The 15837-nt window shown below is 36.7% G+C and overlaps 1 protein-coding gene across 14 annotated transcripts in view; it reads right to left on the bottom strand.

Annotated features, from left to right (window-relative positions):
- LOC127514061 (KICSTOR complex protein SZT2-like) overlaps positions 1 to 15837 on the bottom strand; it is a 105788-nt gene that overhangs the window by 88178 nt on the left and 1773 nt on the right. For 9 of the 14 annotated variants that reach the window (XM_051896420.1, XM_051896429.1, XM_051896422.1 and 6 more), the window contains exons 2-19: positions 15225 to 15350; positions 12806 to 12979; positions 12556 to 12726; positions 12344 to 12466; positions 11318 to 11477; positions 10341 to 10447; positions 9290 to 9527; positions 6886 to 7056; positions 5912 to 6143; positions 5648 to 5777; positions 3686 to 3831; positions 3301 to 3453; positions 3115 to 3229; positions 2795 to 3000; positions 1768 to 2004; positions 1576 to 1654; positions 1395 to 1483; positions 225 to 393 (exon numbers count right to left, since the gene is read on the bottom strand). In XM_051896420.1, the coding sequence (XP_051752380.1) occupies positions 225 to 393; positions 1395 to 1483; positions 1576 to 1654; positions 1768 to 2004; positions 2795 to 3000; positions 3115 to 3229; positions 3301 to 3453; positions 3686 to 3831; positions 5648 to 5777; positions 5912 to 6143; positions 6886 to 7056; positions 9290 to 9527; positions 10341 to 10447; positions 11318 to 11477; positions 12344 to 12466; positions 12556 to 12726; positions 12806 to 12979; positions 15225 to 15350 (2826 nt within the window). The remainder of the gene's footprint in view (positions 1 to 224; positions 394 to 1394; positions 1484 to 1575; positions 1655 to 1767; positions 2005 to 2794; positions 3001 to 3114; positions 3230 to 3300; positions 3454 to 3685; positions 3832 to 5647; positions 5778 to 5911; positions 6144 to 6885; positions 7057 to 9289; positions 9528 to 10340; positions 10448 to 11317; positions 11478 to 12343; positions 12467 to 12555; positions 12727 to 12805; positions 12980 to 15224; positions 15351 to 15837) is intronic. The other 5 variants (XM_051896423.1, XM_051896431.1, XM_051896434.1 and 2 more) reach the window with 1 other exon arrangement.

Genomic DNA, 15837 nt, shown 5'->3' with positions numbered 1-15837 from the left:
AATGCTCGCACTGTAGAGCCCTGAAGTTTGCTGTGGTGGTACTTGTCAAAAGTTTAATAGACAGGAGAATTGTTGTCATCTAGGAATAAGATTGTGTGGCTGTTTGAATCAAGATCGCGATCTTTTAACGATTAATGCAACTCTAGCATTTTATTATAAGTTTCTTTTTCAATGACATTTCACATGCAAGTGGAAGAGACAATGTGGTGTTGCTTGCTACTAACAGCCTGAGGGATCTCCTGGTACGTGAGGTTCTGAAAGTGCCGCTGCTGGTCCAGTGAGCTGCAGACGGCTCCACTCTGAGGCTCCACCCAACACTCCGTCACCAAACTCAGCTCTGTGTCCACATCTATGGCCTCCACTTCAGTATCATTGTCATCATCTGTGGAGAAACTGGACACAACAGCAAAAACAGACAGAGTTAAACCAAATGCTACACAAGACTATTCTGCCACAAAAAAAAGCCACTAACTACTCTTCTGGTCTTTTATTTGACTTGTAATTGATGCACCTAATATGTGATTAGCTATGTAAAGTGGGCACCAACAACATTAAAAACATTTAAATGTGCACAGGGTAATTGGTTTCTGTCTTGTACTTTGTGCTGAGCCTTACAAACATCTATTCTAGAACATTAAAGCATAGTGAAAATTTCAGCTGATGCCATTCAACCCTATAAAAGCCTACTGTATCATATTCGACATGCAAATTTCTAAGGCCTCTAAATTATCAACATGATCAAAACTTTACTGAAAATCCTGTGTATCTACTACATGCCTTCTGTCATCTGATTGATAGTTTATACTTTAAAACAACCTCCTTCAGGTCATGGTTCATGTCACTCTTCTGCTATGAAATCTTTGATGACTTTTTTAAAGTAAATGTAAAAATAACTTGAATATTGTTAGTAATATTTCAAGATGTACATTTACTGGACTGAAACAACTTAGGTTTCCTTGATTATCCATACATATTATTTTAGAAAAATCATGTTAAAATGTATCAATGGCTTTTGGGGAATGTTTATTTGTTCATCTCTCAGTCATCATTGTATTGCATTGCATAATCTTACTAAGACATATTATTGTGAGATATAGAGGAAAAACTGATATTTATATATGCATTTTATGCAAGTAGTTTCAATACTGATATAAAGATCTCATTTACATTACAAGCTATTAGAAATTCATCTTTTGGCCATATACATTTCAGCAACTGCAACAAATCACATATTTTTGCTCAGTTTGGGCCTCTGAATAAAACTGTGGTGGTTTTTTTAATCAGAGTATTAAAAATACTATTTTTAATACTCTGATTAAACATTTAATACTCAGACTTTACATGGTTATTTAGCAGTGAACAGAAACTTAAGATCTGGTTTGCACAGGTGTTACCTGTCCTTGGTAGAAGTGGAATGAGGCGGAAATAGGATGTACTGGACTATGCAGGTATGTTTTTCTCCGTCCAAATCAGCTGGCAGACTCTGTATACACAGTTGTGGCTGAAAGTTAGAGATGCATCGCTAACAAAATGCTAAATCTGGGATATACTAGCAGATAGTGTTTATACTTTCACCTGCATTGGCAGCTCTGTTACCATGTTGACGATACCCTCCCCGCTGGCGGCAAAATGGAAGCCTTCAGACAGACGAATACTGTGCAAACAGCATGAAGTTGCAATTACTAATTTTGTAGATGCTATTATCCAAAGTTACATATTACAGGTAATTTCCGCTCTTCAGAATTTCCAAGGATGTTTCAGACTCACTCAGAGAGCATGGAGAGGATATGAGCAACTGCATGCAGAGATACAGCGGTTCCCGGCCCGTTCTGCACGGCCCAAACCCAGCGCTGGTGCAGGAAGTAGCGGGAGAGTGACGCCACAGTGGAGGACGCCGTCCTGCTGGCAGCCATGCTGAGAGGGGCGCCCATGATGGGCGGCTGGGCGAACGGCTCCATGTTTAGGATAAAAGGGGTACGAAAATCTGACGGAAGTTTCTCGTACCTGTAGCAGGATGTCAGTAAAGTTCAGAACAAGATTAGGGGCCAGATTTGGGCCCTAATTGAAGTCAATGGTTAACTAAAACTAAAACTATTAATAATTTTTGTTTACTGAAATAAAGCTAAAATAAAAATATAAACATTTGATGAAAAACCTAAAATTAGAAATGTTGACTGAAATAAAACAAGTATACGTTGAAGTACTAAGTACTTCAACTAAAGTTACTAAAATTACTAAAACTGAAATAAAATAAAATACTTAAAGCTGAATTAAAATATAAAAAACAAAAACTAATAAAAATGACAAAAATTATAACAAAATTATTAAAACAAACTGCAGTTAAAATGAAAAATGAAAACAAAAATAAAAGCTGGTTTAAAATATTAATAAATACAATAATAGTTTATATATAACAATAATATAACATTGATCGAAGTCTACATGACAACAGTGTTCGCAAACCATCGTACTTCTATAATGTGACATTTCGGCGTAAAACAATTAAATACAAATGCAAAATTAAAAAGGTTTAGCATCAGCCAAAAGGAAAAGCCGTTTCAGAGGATTTTTTTTTTTTTTATCTTTGGACTAACAAGCACCAATGAATAATAAAAGAAAATAATACAAGAAATAATAACAATACAATAATACAAGATAATCACAATAACACAAGAAAATAAGGTTCAAGACTTCAAGTTGACTGTAGCACTATCATAACTTTTTGTACATGCTAAAAACCTAATTCAGATAACAGTAATGAGGTCCATTATTGTTTTGTGTTTACATCACTGACCTGATCAGTAGTTTTTCAAGAGGTTTATTGAGCACCACCACACACGGCCGGTCAGACAGTGCCGGTTTGGGCACAGGAAGAGGTGGAGACTTGGAGGGTGATGCATTACCCAGAATCTTCCGCTTGGTCTTTGGCGTGGCCTCCTTATTCTGGACTCGATGAGGGAACCGCAGCCGCAGGATCTGCTCTCGAAGTTCATCCACAATCTACAAACAGAGTCAGAGTGACAAACAGTCATTCTCTTATGTGGATCCTTGCTGTGCTGAAAACAGCTTTCACATCAAATGAACTGAACTCTAGTGTGAAAAACACTGCCTCACCTTGTTCCTGGTGTGTGCAAGAGTTCCTATTGGGAAGCCCAATCGCAGCACCATGCAGGGAGCTTTAGAGATCAGACGCACCAGATAGAAGGAGACGGGTGGTAACTCAGAGGCACTGTGGGAATAGTGCTTGTTAAAACACTGCTGAGCTGCTCTGTAAATCTGGCAAATGAACTGTGCATGTACCTGTAAATAAGTTTGACGTATGAGTATCCCTCCACCAGGACAAAACTGCTCCAGTCCCTGAGCAGCGAGGTGAGAGCAGAGTGAGAGATCCGACACTGAACGGTACTGAATCGACCATTACTGCCAGCGTTGTGCACATGCTTTGGGACTGGGCTGAACAGAGAGACATAAAGCAAAAGGGATATATTGAACGTTGACTTTTTATGTGGAGCAGTAACTGTCTCCAAACCAAGTCTCTCTCTGTTTACACCAGAGCAAGATTGTCAGAAGGGGAGAACTGGGCCCAAAATCGGCCCAATTATCTTGTAGTGTGTGGTCAACTTTCCCAACACTAGCAGGACTAAACTATATTGACCGCTGACCAGTCCAGGCTGTGTTCACTCACATGTCATGTTCCAGAATGATAGCAATGCGATGCATGTGCAGCCAGCGCTGCCAGAAGTTAGCGTCCATGGACAGGATGGGCTTCCAGTAGGAGGCAAACTGCGATTGGCTGGAGTCTTTAGATCCACTGTGCTGGAGGGAGAGGACCTGATGGAGAACAGGATTGTGGTTAGCATGTTAATATCAGTTCCTTAATAAAGCACCTAAGTAAATGCAAACCCTCCGAGGTGCAGGTCAAAGAAAAAAAATCTGTATAAAGGAGATGTGACCACACACTCACTTGCAAATACTTTATTTTACCAATGTCTCGGCAAAAAGTCTTTGTCAAGGTGTCACACCTTGTTAATATCACCAAAACACATTAAAAGTTTATCATGTTAAATTATTGTTTTTTTATTATTATTTAAGAGACACATTTATCCACAGTATACGCAAAAAGTTTAGAGTTGGTACGATTTTTCAATGTTTTAAAAGTCTCTTCTGCTCACCAAGGCTGCATTTATTTGATCAGAAATATAGTAAAAACAGTAATATTGTGAAATATTATTACAATTTAAAAAATCCATTCTTTTATCTGAATACATTGTGAAATGTAATTTATTCCTGTGATGCAAAGCTGATTTTTCAGCATCCTTACTCCAGTCTTCAGTGTCACATGATCCTTCAGAAATCATTCTAATATGCTGCTTCGCTGCTCAAGAAATATCTCTGATTATTATCAGTTGAAAACAGTTGCTTCATATTTATGTGGAAACTGTGATACATTTTTGTGATGATTCTTTGATGTACAGAAAGTTCAAAAGAACAGCATTTATTTGAAATAGAAATCTTTTGTAACATTTAAATGTCTTTAAAGGTGGAATATGTAATATTTTCTGTCCGCTAGAGATCGCTAGAGGCCTATTCAAAACAAAGGCGTAGCTTGATGACGCCAAGTTTGAGCGCGGAATCTAGGGACATGTGGTCTTCACCTCAATGGCCGGTGGAAAAGAATTGGGATAGGACTCGGGAAGAAATCATGTTCATGGATGCGATTATTAACGTTACTGTAGTATGAAGCAGAGCAGGACCGAGTGTTGTGGGAGCTGAACGAGGCCGCTGGAGCGATTGCGCAACACACATCTCGCGAGCAGTGGAACTTTTATTATGCCACAGTATTATGAGTATGAGGTAACACAGCTCTGTTTATCATATTAGATACATTTGAGTGTGTTGAAAATGTTATACTCCGTGCGTTTGCTCGGCGGCTGCTGTGAGACACTTGTTGCAGACTGCAGTAAGCTAGATCAATTTTAGAATATCATATTAAATGCTGGATGGCTTGTGTTGATAAATGGCATGCAATTAATTTTAAAACGTATTGTATGATGGAGAAAATGCTGTATTACTGTTACTAAAAATAAAGCTGCATCTGATTATGCTATGTTAGCTACTTCACAAAATAGTGTTTTTCTCTGAGGCATGGTAAAGCATGGTACATGCAAAAAATCAAGAAAATTAGATTTAAACAATAAGACTAAACGTGTTGAGCTATATGACAATAATTAGTTTTCTGTCTATAAATATATCAAAACAGTTGTTCCCTTGTCTATTAAAGTGTCTTTGGTGTTTCCATGGTTTCTACAAAATAAAACCAGAAACCGAGGGTAACGCGGGTATGACGCAATTGACAGACGACTCCTCACACGTCCCGGAGCATTGGTTAAAATTGCAATTTTCTCACGATTTACAAATAGTTGCAAACATTTGGGATATTGTAAGTACTCAAGTGAACAAAATATATAACACTGGCCTAGTGGTTTTTGGATATTTTACTGCAAAATTCTTACATATTGCACCTTTAACTGTCACTATTGAAAAATTTAAGGCATCCTTGCTGAAAAAAAGTATTGATTTGTTAAAAAAAAAAAAATCTTGCTGACCCCAATTTTTTGCAATTTTTTTTAGTTTTGTGCTAACTCACTGGTGTGGTGGATCCAGGTGGGATGTAAAACAGAGGAACACCATTTTTCGTGCTTTCAGGGATGGTATAATGTTCTGGGATGGAATTAAAGGACTGCAAGTGCACCAACATCTGGTCTGTTTGATTTATGCTGTTGAGAAGAAACGACATACAGCATTACTTCACGACATCAAACTAAAACTGACAGCAAAGTATATAAAATCTTCCTTCTGCAATTGCTGTTCAAGTTAAGACTGAACCCAGTGTTTAAAACAGAAATCTGACCTCTGCAGAGTGTTCCAGAAGCGACGGATGACAGATGTCCGGTAGGGGCTTGTGATTGGTTTCCGCATGGTGCAGCTGATGTCATGGAGGATGTCATAACTGCCCTCCATCGTCACCTCCACCCAGGTGGTGCGTTTGATTGGATCCAGGGGCCAGGACGCCACGGCAAGGTACTCAATGCGCATGTTATGCTTCCAGAGGAGGACCAGCTTCACCTCCAGCTGACTTCCTCCTTATAGAGAGACAGGTGATTATAGTTATTGAGAAATCCCAATTACCTATTTCAAGGCTGCATTAAAGGTGAAGTATGCTGTTTCTGTGACATTAGTGGCACCTAGCAGAATTACACAAATAACACATATTTTCAAATGCCCCTTTCGCGTGTAGCATGTCCCCTAGCTCAAACATCACAAACACAGCTCCTTTGGGTGCTTGTGAAGCCACATCTCAACAGGTAAAAGTAGGCTACTTTCAATAAAAAGGTCCAACATTTTAGGAATATTTTTAGCTGTGTTGCTATGTGTCATGAGTAAGCAACTGAATAGTATAAACCCATCCAACTTTTATAATAAACCCATCCAACGTATCTGCACCGGGAGCATTTTTTGAGGCTGAGTAAACTGTTTGAGTCATGGTCCCACAGCGGTTAAACACCCTCTGGCTCCACCTGCTACAGAAGCCACGCCTCAAACTCACACTATAGGTTGAGCTGGAAAGAGATCTGAGCGAACCATTCTCAATGTTTAGATGGTGACTGGGGGGCTCAATGTTTACACTTTTGGGGGAGATAAACCCATGAATGGTATACTAATAGCACTCAATGAACAATAAACTGGGTTAAGCTGGGCATTGTATAAACTGGATTTTTTTATTTTATCTTACTTCACATTTAAAAAAAAAATATGTAATTTGCATAAGATCATTATACAAGCATATTTCAACATTCAATACCACACCTAATGCAGTTAAAGTACCTTTAGTGATGTTAATCTCTCGGATGGTGTATCCCTCTCTCAGTCTGATAGACAGCACACTGATTAAATCAGCATGCACTTCCTTCTCGGTGTGTTTCTTCCTGCGCATCACTAAGGCGGGGTTTCCACTGGCCGACACCAGGTGTTCATTAAAAAGCCTGTGCTGGGAGACTAGAAACACATGGACGACACAGATCAGTCATTACAGTGCTGTTTACATCGATAAAAACCTAATGAGAGTGTGTGTGTGTGTGTGTGTGTATATGAATATATTTATATATATATATATGTACACTGCCATTCAAAAGTTTGGTATTGGGTATTTGGGATTGTTAAGTTTTTTTTAATGTTTTTGAAAGAAGTCTCTTAAAAGCATTTATCTAAAATAGAAAGCAACATTAGTTTTGTAACATTATACGATAACATTTAAAAGTTTGGGGTCAGTAATATAGAATTTTTTTTTTTTTGGAAAGAAATTAATACCTTTATTCAGCAAGGATGCATTAAATTTATCAAAAGTGACAGTAAAGACATTTATAATGTTACAAAATATTTACATTTCTGATAAATGCTGTTCTTTTGAACTTTCTATTCATAAAAAAAAAAAAATCCTGAAAAAAAAAAATGTACATGTTTTTAACATTGATAATAATCAGAAATGTTTCTTGAGCAGCAAATCGGCATATCTGAATGATTTCTAAAGGATCATGTGAAACTGAAGACTGAAGTAATGATGCTAAAAATTCAGCTTTGATCACAGGAATACATTAGATTTTACAATATATTCAAATAGAAAACAGTTATTTTAAATTGTAATAATATTTCACAATATTACAGTTTTTACTGTATTTTGGATCAAATAAATGCAGCCTTGGTGAGCAGAAGAGACCTCTTTTAAAAACATTAAAAAAATCTTTTTAACTTTTTAACGGCAGTGTATGCATACCAGCCAATCAAATCTTAGGTGTGTCCAGAAGTTTTGGAAGTGAAAGTAAAATTAAGTGCGGTTCCATGCAGTCAGATGCTTCATTTCACAAATGACTCAGCAACTTCAAGCATTACAAAAGGAAAAATGCAGATGACCCACTGAAAATCATATGACATCTGAAATAACTTTTGACCAAATCTCATGAGCACTTATGAAATCACCTCTAATTTGACATGAATTTTGTTTGGTTATGAGGCAGAACTGAAAGTGCAAAGACAGGGTTGAGATGCTGAGAGCTTTGCTGTCTGATGTGTGGTGAATTAACAGAGTGATTTAAGTGGACAGAGCAATCCTTTTTTAGAAATATCCAAGCGCTCAAACATCTTTGAATGCTCTCCATCCTTCTCTGCAGTTCTCAGATCTCATTTTGTCTAATAAAACAGAAACCGCGTAATCCCTGTTTTAAACATTCACAGTCCCAAATAAAGTATTTAGACACTTTAGCCACTGAAAACTAAAACTATTAAAAAATTGTTCTCAGTAATTGAAAAAAGCTGAAATAAAATAAAATGTAAATATTATATGCAAAACTTAAACCTTTAAGTACTAAAATTACTAAAACTACAACAATTAAAATTCAATTTTAAAAATTCAAAAATAAAAATCAATTAAAAATATATAGAATATAAAAAACTAATACAAATGACAAAACCACATAAAACAATATTTAAAAAATTATAATGAAAGTATAATAATGAAAGTATTATAATGAAAATATAATGTAATATAATGGCAACATAAAAATAAAAGCTACTTCAAAACATTAATAAATACTATAATAATATAAATGATACTAAAACAACACTTATCACTTAAAAATGTCTGAATGTCATTGCATTACTTATCAAAATATGATATTGCCTGTACAGTAGTGGTCAAAAGTGATGTCCGGAGGGGATATTTGTTTTTAAATGACTGTACAAGTTTGATTAAACCATCAAAATATGAGGAAAATATTTTATATTTTTTAAATATTTTAAATATAAGGGATAAACAAAACGGTAAACTTGGTTAAGGTATTTATCTGACAAAACTATTTGGCCAAAACTACAGCTACAGGTTTTATTTTACTATGCAAAAATATATAAATAAATAAATATTTCATTGGTTATGTCTTGTTTTTGCATGTGTTCATAATTTATTTTTATGACAGCCTGCCTAACAATTATGTCATCAGAATTTCATTGTGTTATCACAAATAAAACAATTGACTCCAAGCACAACTACACAATATTTTTACAAAATCTTTAACGCATTTATAATAATTTGAATAATGGGTGAAGATGTCGATTTTCTTAGGCTGGACATCACTTTTGGCCACTACTTTTGTATCTGATTTTAAAGCTACTACAGACACATTTTTCTAAGAAAAACCATGGATAGTTTGAATTGTTAAAACAATGAAATACTCAGGACCTTCTCTTAACCCTGAGTTGTGCTTACAGCAGTAGTACTCTGGGTTCATGGACTCGCCAGTCCTCAGGAAGGAGTATGTGAGGAAGGAGCGGTGGTAAGCGTTCATCTCGTCACCTGTCGAGGCCGATTCTGGACACATGGACAGATAGGAGCCAAAGGTTGCCATGGAGATGAACTTCATCAGCTCCACGTTGGGGATGTAGCCAAAACTACAGTCATAAGAGTATGCGCCGCCCACCTGAGGAAAACACATTAGAACAAAAGAGAAATGCTTTATAACAGACCAGTTACACAGTCAAACAAAATACACTGCACTTACACTACCGCTCAAAAGTTTGGGGTCAGTACGATTTTTTTAAAGGGGTCATGAATTGAGAAATCAAATTTTCCTTGATCTTTTGACATATAAGAGGTTGTACTATAAAAATAGCCTGTAAGTTTCAGAACTCAGAACTTCCTTGTTATAGTGCAAAAACAGCTTTTATTGAAAATGTCTCGTTTCGGATTTTGTCACATTATTACATCATAGTGCGATGAAAGACCGCCAAAATAGCAGTTAATGACCCCTTTAAAGATATTAATACTTTTTTTATTCAGCAAAAGGACACAATAAATTGATGAAAAGTGACAGTAAAGACATTAATAATGTTACAAAATATTTCTATTTCAAATAAATGCTGCTATATTGAACTCGAATAAATGTCTGAGCAGCAAATCAGCATATTAGAATGATTTCTGAAGGATCATTTGACACTGAAGACTGGAGTAATGATGCTGAAAATTCAGCTTGGATCACAGGAATAAATTACATTTTATCAATATATTCACATTAACAGTTATTTTGAACTGTAATAATATTTTTCAATATTACTGTTTTTTTCTGTATTTATTGATCAAATAATTGCAGCCCTGGTGAGCAGAAGAGACTTCTTTCAGAACATTTTTTTTTTTTTAAATCATATCAAACTTTTGAATGGTAGTGTAAAGAGCATTAATATGTTTGTGGCAGTCAGAATGAACATGAACATGTCAAAATAGATCTGAGCAGTACTTGAACAAAGGAACAGGCAATGGTTCCACTTCTCAGCTGGTTCAGCAGAGTTTCACACACAGCTACATCAGGAACGCTCGTCACTCCATCTGTGATGATTATTATGCCTGCGGGACAACACAAAAGATGATTAATTGTACTGTATTCATAACCATTCATGCACTTATTATGCTGCCCACTCAACGACCAAGCACATTTTGTTTTGTTCTCACATGGGTAAATGGGTTAAACATTGCAAACTTTGGTAAATTTAGTAATTAGTTCTTCTTTAAAACCACTCATAGTAAAAATAATATTGTTTCTGGGTGCACTGATAAAAACTAAATAAAAAAATAAATGGTTTGTAAATGTGATGCTCACTGGATTTCATTTTGGGACACAGGACGCATAAGCCCCTTTTCCGCCAAGTCAGTCTGAGTGCTGGTTTAGAGCCAGAGCCTAGTTTCAAATCAGTTTTCTGTATTTCGACACCCAATGCTCCAGCTCTGAACAGGGAAAGTGGTTCATAAGTAGCACCAAAACATTGCTGGTCTAGAAGTAAGAATCTCTTGCTTCAGGGGCTGGGAGCAGGGTTACCATGACCAACAAGACAAACGATGGACGTGTTTAAGCCAAAACAACAGTGGTCCGTGGAGGGTTAGCGTTATTCTTGATTGTGATCTCCATCTATACAAATTATGGAGAGCAACACGAACACGCTGGATTTGCCGTGTTTGGATGCCGGTAAGCATCAATAGTAATGCAACGTCCACCATTGTTGATGGTGTGTTTGGCGCTGCCGCGTTAGTGTTGCTGGGAAAGATGAGACATATACTGTACAGTGACATAAGACCTAGCTCTCTATACCCATGGAAAGGCAAACCGGTTCTTAGAAGGCTCGCCAGTCGAACCAACCTCGAACCAGCAATAGCACTAGCTCTAGCTCTGAACTAGTACCCGGTTCATGCTAGTGGAAAGGGGGTAATAGAGACACTGACCTGCGCCAGAGTTTGGAGGCAGAAGTTGCAGCGCCAGAATCCCCTGCCTCACCATACTGACCAGCCCGACATCTGCCGTCACCATTGAAACCCCCGGCTTCCTCTGAGACGGTTCCTCCACAGCGTCACTGGAGAAGGACTGATAAACAGATCCATTGAACTGAAGAACATATAGAGAGAAAATGTTTTTTTCAGACATAAAGTGTCTAATGTAACAAATTCAAAGCTCGGTAAGATTGTTTAATGTTGTTGAAAGAAGTCACTTATGTTCACCATGACTGCATTTATTTTATCAAAGATACAGTAAAATCTATTGTGAAATATTATTATAATTTAAAAGAACTGTTTTCTATGTGAATATATTGTATAATGTAATTTATTCCTGTGATCTGAATTTTTAGCATCATTACTCCAGTCTTCAGTGTCACATGATCCTTCGGAAATCATTCTATTATGCTGATTTGCTGCTCAAGAAACATTTCTGATTATTATCAATGTTGGTAACAGTTGCGCTGCTTCATATTTATGTGGAAACTGTGATACATTTTTATTTTTCAGGATTCTTTGATGAATAGAAAATTCAAAAGAACAGAATTTATTTGAAATAGAAATCTGTTGTAACATTATAAATGTCTTTGCTGTCACATTTGATTAATTTAATGCATCCTTAACGAAATTAATTAAAAAAAAAAATTACTGACCACAAATTTTGAGTAGTAGTGTATGACAAGACACTGTAAAGTTATTATGTGAAATGTCATTACACATGAACATTAATTAAGCAACAACATATGAGAGGTTACAAAATTACTACACAGTAGCGCACTGAACATTGGTGTCTTTTATCATATTGCTGTTGCTGCCATTTTACAAAAGCAAAAAGCCACTTGGCTGTGCATTACAGCCATTTTAATGCTAAGTTTTGTCAAATTTAACTTCAGTAAAATTGCTGTAATGCACTGCAATGTGGCCTCTTGCTGCTTATGGCTTTATGTACGCCTGTATAAAAACCACAAGCGCTCTTGCCTGATTGTGCTGCTGCTGCAGGACGTCAGCGATGCTGCTCTCTACGGCTCTCAGCTGCTGATAGATCTGATGCAAGAACTGCTCCAAATCCATACAGTCCAGCTGACAGCCCTGAACCAACACCTGATAGGCAGAATCATGGCATATAACCAGTCAGAAACAGCATTCTACTAATGTGCAGTTATAGATTCACAATGACCTGTGATCCAGACCTGATGAGAACTAAGGCCAATGATGGAGGAATATGCCAGAATAGTGATGAAGATCTCTGGCTGGAACACATGGTCAGTTCCTGGGACTTTAAAGGGTTTTGCCAGACCAATCAAGCACCGAGACAGAGCATGGAAGACTTCATCAAAGATCATCTCTCCTGTGCTGTCATCCTGAAGACAAGCAACATATGACACTGCACTCTTCAAATGATTAAACAAGTCACTGAATGTGATGGTGGCAATCTCTTACCACGATCCCGGTGGAGGGGCTCAGGTCCAGCTCGATGATGAAGCGGTACCTGCGAGCCAGGAAGGTCACACGCGTGGAGGGAACCAGCAGACACGAGCAGGACGAGGGAAGAGAATCGGGCTGCCATCCTTTCGGGAGGACACTCAAAACATCCAGCTCATTCTCTGACTTCAGCTGAGCAGACGCAACACAAACATGACCAGAGACGGACAAACACAGAGAGATTCTCACAAGATATATTGGGATACAATTAGAGATCGACCGATATATCGATTTACCGATATTTTCCCCGATATTTAAGCATTTTACCATAATCGAATATCGGTTTTGTAATATCGGATTTACCGATAAACGCCGCCATCTTGTGGGTGTTTTGAGAATTGCGCGCAGGATCACCATTACAGCGCATCTGAGGGGAGACGAGACAATGCCGTGCGCAGGTAAAGTATACTTACCTGCTTTGCTGTAATTAGTAAACTTTATTTAACATAACAGCCATTAATGCACAAATTAGATGTGCTACATAAATGCCTGAAATGTAGCTAGCCTAGTTTATGCAGCTTGTCTCTAAGAAATAGAGACAAGCTCACAGAGTCACGTAAGATAATCCGTCAAGTCCTGTCACAATAAAGATGTAACTTTGCATGAATTAAATAATGCAGACATGAATGAGCACATGGTGAAAATAAAAGCGCTGAAATGAATTCTCTCTCTGTTGTCTGTGCTCATCATTAGTCTCGTGAAGTCGTCTGCATTTTGCTGTTCACTCAGCGGGTTGATGCTCAGGAAATAGCCTACTCCACGGCCACTGCATGTAACTTTTAACAAGATTCACTTGTTTAAACACCGTAATTATATAAACATTTACTATATAACCATTAATTCGCTAATAAACATCCAAGTAAACACAACTCTATGGAAATTAATTATTTATTATCTCCGCAAGCAATCGCAGTTTGAGTATAGTTCTGTGTAAATGCAGAGATAAACAGCGCTTTGTCAGCAGATATTTCATAATCTAGAACGACAAAAACATTATTAATAATTCTGATATAGCATACCAGTTGAGAAATGCAATAAAATACTTTGTTTTGTTTGTTACATTCCAATATTCCAGAGAATATTATTCAGTTATTTAACATTATCCAGCGAATTATTCTTCACTCTTTAGCCTATTAAACAGCTAAATCTAATAAAACTGTAGTTTAAAATGAAGTATTACATTTCTGCAAAGTTGATATGACTCCTGTCTTTAAATTATTTTCTCCATTTGAAAACATTAGACATTCTACATTTATTTTGCTTATTGTTAACATTAGTGTTGCTGCTGATGCTTTCAAGTGTCAAATTATTTTTGTAATATGAAGATTAAAATTAACAAAATTTATTGGTGTATAAATAAGATTTGTTTTGTTTTCTATGCAAGGAGGGAGTGATTGTTATAAATAAAATGGTTTGTTCAGTTCAGTGGTGTTGTAATCATGTCAAAAACATAAGTATAGCAGTAAATAAATATTGGTTCTGCATATCGGTTATCGGGCACATAAACACACAAATTATCGGTATCGGTTCTAAAAAAAATCAATATCGGTCGATCACTAGATACAATGTCATATGACCCACCACAATAAATGAACAATGCAATTGCTATTGTTCTAATATAGGCTTTCAAGGTATCAAAGGAAGGCCTGAGACATGCATGGAAAGAAAATAAAAATAGAATATATTAAAGTAAGATGAATTGGCTGATATTTGACCATTTTGAGGTTATTGTTATCAGCTAGTATATATTGTGCAAAATAAGTGTTCATTTCTTTTAATGACTTCAAGGGATCTCATTTGCCATCATTAAATACACACTACTGTTCAAAAGTTTGAGGTCAGTAAGATTTTCTTTTACTTTTACTCAGCAAGGACATGTTAAATTGATCAAAAGTGACAGAAAAGACATTTACAATTTTACAAAAGATTTCTATTTCAATAAATGCTGTTCTTTTTAACTTTCTATTCATTAAAGAGTCCTGAGAAAAAATGTCATGCTTTCCACAAAAATATGAAGCAGCACAAATGTTTTCAACATTGATAATAAAAAGAAATTTCTGAAGGATCATGTGACTGGATTAATAATGCTGAAAATTCAGCTTTGATCACAGGAATAAATTACATTTTAAGATGTATTCAAAAAGAAACAGCTATTTTAAATTGTAATAATATTTCAGAATATTACTGTTTTTATTTTTAATTATCAAATAAATGCAGCCTTGGTGTGCAAAAGAGAATTCAAAAATTTTTACTAACCCCACACTTTTGAGAGGTGGTGTATCAGAATTAAATCAGTCCAACTTTTCTCTAAACATTCACATTAAGCCACTGCAAACGCCATCAGCCGACCACTAAATAAACTCGGTCTCTCTCTTACCAGCTCAGACTGTGGACTGGGCCGAACGACCTGATTGAGATGGCCGAGGAACCAGGACAGACGCACGTTGCGTGATATCCTGTACTCCTCTTTCATCAGCAGGTATACCTGCTCAGCCTCCTCCACCTTCAGACAGAAAAACACCATATAACAGCCAACATTTAAAGGAACACTCCAATTTTTGTGAAAATAGGCTCATTTTCCAACTCCCCTAGAGTTAAACAGTTGAGTTTTACCGTTTTCGAATCCATTCAGCCGATCTCCGGGTCTGGTGGTAACACTTTTTGCATAGCTTAGCATAGTTCATTGAATCTGATTAGACCGTTAGCATCTCGCTCAAAAATGACCAAAGAGTTTCGATATTCTTCCTATTTAAAACTTGACTCTTCTGTAGTTACATCGTGTACTAAGACCGACGGAAAATGAAAAGTTGCGATTTTCTAAGCTGATATGGCTAGGAACTATACTCTCATTCCGGCGTAATAATCAAGGAACTTTGCTGCCGTACCATGGCTGCAGCAGGCGCAATGATATTATTATTACGCCGGAATGAGAGTATAGTTCCTAGCCATATTGGCTTAGAAAATCGCAACTTTTCATTTTCCGTCGGTCT

This window comes from Ctenopharyngodon idella, chromosome 6 (genome assembly GCF_019924925.1).
Source record: "Ctenopharyngodon idella isolate HZGC_01 chromosome 6, HZGC01, whole genome shotgun sequence".
NCBI lineage: Eukaryota > Metazoa > Chordata > Actinopteri > Cypriniformes > Xenocyprididae > Ctenopharyngodon > Ctenopharyngodon idella.
This window is presented reverse-complemented; position numbering and strand designations above follow the sequence as displayed.